Genomic DNA, 3,563 nt, shown 5'->3' on the forward strand with positions numbered 1-3,563 from the left:
CTGACCTCGTGATCCGCCCGTCTCGGCCTCCCAAAGTGCTGGGATTATAGGCTTGAGCCACCGCGCCCGGCAGTAATGCATTATTTTATCTAATCCTCTCCACCAGATATCGCCAGATGAAGAAAGCATCCGTTTAAGAACGCCCAGCCAAAATTTGAGTGCTGGTCTTTTCTGACCTCAGAGACTAGGCGGTTTCTTTTTATTCATTTTTTTTTTTAACTTTAATTTTCTTTTTAGAGACCAGGTCTAAGCATTACACCTCACCAGGAAACCACAGCCTTCCTTCCACTGCCTCACCCCACCCTACTCCATAGCTTAATTTTCTTCTCTATCAGGTGGGGGATTAGAGCTGCCCTCTACTCACATCAAAGAACAACAACGCAGGGAAAGGTGACCAGGGAGGAGGTGGTCATGGGCATTGTCGACATCATTTCTGGCCACCCTCTGGGTGCCAGGCTTGCTTACCCTCCTCCCAGCAACCCCAAGTTGCCATGAACTGTTCACAGATGGGAAATTAGAGGCCAATAAGGAGGGGAAAGGATTTGTCCCACATGGCACAGCAAGGCACTGGCCAAACGGGCCACAACGCAGGTCTCCAGTGGCAGTGACCTCTCTCCTACTGCCCACAGCCCACAAGAACTGTGACATGTTGAGGCTCCTTGGTCATGAGGCCAGTTAGCAACTGGGATTAGGACCTAGGCTCAGGGCCCTCAAGGTGAGGCTCCTTCTCCTTTCCTCTGCCCCACCTTGTTTTTTGTTTGTTTGGTTGTTTTTGAGACAGAGTCTCACTCTGTCGCCCAGCTGGAGTGCAATGGTGCAATCTCAGCTCACTGCAACCTCTGCCTCCCAGGTTCAAGTGATTCTTCTGCCTCAGCCTCCCAATTAGCTGGGCCTACAGGCGCCCGCCACCATGCCCAACTAATTTTTGTATTTTTAGTAGAGATGAAGTTTCACCATGTTGGCCAGGCTGGTCTCGAACTTCTGACCTCAGGTGATCTGCCTGCCTCAGCCTCCCAAAGTGCTAGGTATGAGCCACCATGCTCCAACATCTTAATGAACTTGTTCCTCAAACCTCCAGGTTGGCCACTCCTCCAGCCCTCCCTCTGCAGCTGTGGAGAGGGTGTGGAGGGAGAATTGGAGGTTCTTCAGCACTCCTTGGGCTGGAGGTCCTGTTTCTGGGGAGAGCAAGGTGTGGAGGGGAGAGGGGCCGACTCCCCAGGACAGAATAGGTAGGGGCTTGGGCTGGAACCAGTTTCTCTTCCCTCCCTCCAGAACTGGGAGGGGGAGCATGGGCCCAGCCAGGTTGGCAGCAGCAGGTCTGCCTGAATTTCCTCTCTAGATCCCAAGCCTGATTAGGCCCCAGAGACAAAGAGTTGCCGTGTGTGCAGGAGGCTCCTAGGGTGGCCCCTCCCCTGCTCCCTGGCCCCCTGCCTGGACTTGGCCGTCTTGTTGGGCTGGAAGGATTTTTGGGCAGGTTGAGCTGTATCATATCTCCTTCAATTTGCCCCAAGTCACAGGGGAAGAGAGGTAGACCAGTCCAACATGTACAGATGAGAGTACCAGAGGCCCAGAGAGGGAGCCTCACTGGTCTAAGGTCATACAGCAAAGTCCTGGGCAGAGCTGGGTCAAAATGGGTCTTAGGCCAAGAGGAACAGCACCCATTTATATGCCCATACTTGTCTCTTTCTCCCTCCACGTCCCTAGAACAACCCCTTGGGGGCCTAGAAGGCATCTCAGCACTTCAGTTTCCCTGAGTGGTAAGGCTGAGCCAGAAGAAGGGCCAGCGTTGTGAGTGACCACAGTGAGATCTGCAGACCCAGCTTCCTGCACTGACTCCCCCGGCCCCTTTACTGAAGAGGCATCCTGGGCCAGCCCCCAACTGTGTGTGTGCTCTAGCGGGTGCCACATGGTGTTTGTTTGTTTGTATTTAGAGACAAGGTCTCTGTCACCCAGGCTGGAGTGCAGCGGGATGATTATGGCTCACAGCAGCCTTGACCTCCTGGGTTCAGGTAATCCTCCTACCTCAGCCTCCCAAGTAGTAGGCGCATGCCACCACACCCAGCTAATTTTTGTATTTTTTGTAGACATAGAGTTTGGCCACATTGACCAGGCTAGTCTCGAATTCCTGGTCTCAAGCAATTCACCCGCCTTGGCCTTCCAAAGTGCTGGGATCCCTGGCCTGGTCCCACATGTTTAACCCCCACAAACAGTCTCTGTTGAGGGTCCTGGAGAGGGAATCACGTTCCCTCACCCCAACTTTAGGCTAGAGATGAAGGTCAGGGAGGCTGGAGGCTCAAGCTCCAGATGCCTGAGTGGCCCTTGCATGGCCCTTCTCAATTCCCGGGTGTACAAGGAGCCGCCGTCAGTCTCCATAGCAACCATTATCCCTGCCCTCCAGAGACCCAAAGCCTGACCTTCCCCATCTCCCAGAGGAAGGCTCCTGGCCTCACAGAGGAGGAGACTGTGGGGTCACAGGCTGGGTTGCTTTCCACAGCTGCTTTTGAGTTTGCCTCACTTTTTGCAGCCAGAAGTGGGGCAAAGGACACAGACTGAACCCCCTTTCCAGGGTCATGGGAGGGAGATTCTCATTCCAATCCACTTTCCACATGTATTGAGCACTTGGTATGTGCAGGCCCTGGTTGGGCACTGGGGACTGGACAGACAAGGTTCCAGTCCGGTGAGCAGCTTACATTCTGGGAGGCAGACCAGCAATAAACAAGCAAACAACTTCAACTTTCCATGAGTGCTAGCCAGCCCTGGGAGGCTCCGCTGCCAGAAGGAACGTCAAGGGCACGTCCTGGGGCGGGAGACCCTTCCGGAGGAGGAGCAAGAAAGCTGCTTCTGCAGCGCTGAGCCTGGGGAAGGGGGATGAGTGGGGCCGCTTGAGACGGGAGGGGCCGAAGGGTGTTCCTGTCTAACAGGTCACTTAAACTCTCTGGGGGAGAATCAGCCCGCATCATAGGATTAATCGAGGGTAGTTAAACCCTTAGCACAGGGCCTGGCACGCTGTTCTGGTTTAGGGTCCAAAGCGCCCTCCACCCCTTCCCTGGCCTGCTATGGGGTGCGCGGGGGAGAGGGAGGAAAGACGAGCTCCAGGCCGGGGCGCCCCGGCACAATCACGACGATTTGGACAAGAGTGGGGATCCCCGGCCCAGCTCAGGCAGTTTAGGCCGCCCGCGTCTGGGGCCCCTCGCCAGCTCCCGGGCGGGAGGCGGCCTTCACAAGGGCGCTTTGTCCTGGAGGCGCCGGCAGGGCCTGGCTAGGCCACCTGGACTGAGAGTGGGGGAGTTAGGCGAAGGCTTCAGGTGCCTGGTGGCTCTGGGGCAGGTGTCGGCCGGCTCCGCCCCTGTCCCCAGAGCAGGTGTCCCGGACCCCTGCGGCCTGCATTCCAGCCCCCTCCCCCTCCCTGGTGTCGAGCTCCGGCCGTGTCTTTGATCCCTGGCCTGGGGACACTGGCCCCTCCCCTTGGGGAGTGAGGGGAGGAGACGGGGCCCCAGAGCGGGGGCAGGGCAGGTAGCGGGGCCTGGGCCTTCGCGGGTGGCTGCTCCAGCTTCCCCAGCCCT

The 3,563-nt window shown here is 57.0% G+C and overlaps 1 protein-coding gene across 1 annotated transcript in view; it reads left to right on the forward strand.

The window, feature by feature from the left end:
- The window catches only part of GYLTL1B (glycosyltransferase-like 1B), a 10,810-nt gene that overhangs the window by 887 nt on the left and 6,360 nt on the right, over positions 1-3,563 (forward strand). The window contains exon 2 of the mRNA XM_012001462.1: positions 3,328-3,472. Coding sequence (XP_011856852.1) covers positions 3,328-3,472 — 145 coding nt within the window. The remainder of the gene's footprint in view (positions 1-3,327; positions 3,473-3,563) is intronic.

This window comes from Mandrillus leucophaeus, unplaced genomic scaffold (assembly GCF_000951045.1).
Source record: "Mandrillus leucophaeus isolate KB7577 unplaced genomic scaffold, Mleu.le_1.0 Scaffold66, whole genome shotgun sequence".
NCBI classification, from domain to species: domain Eukaryota; kingdom Metazoa; phylum Chordata; class Mammalia; order Primates; family Cercopithecidae; genus Mandrillus; species Mandrillus leucophaeus.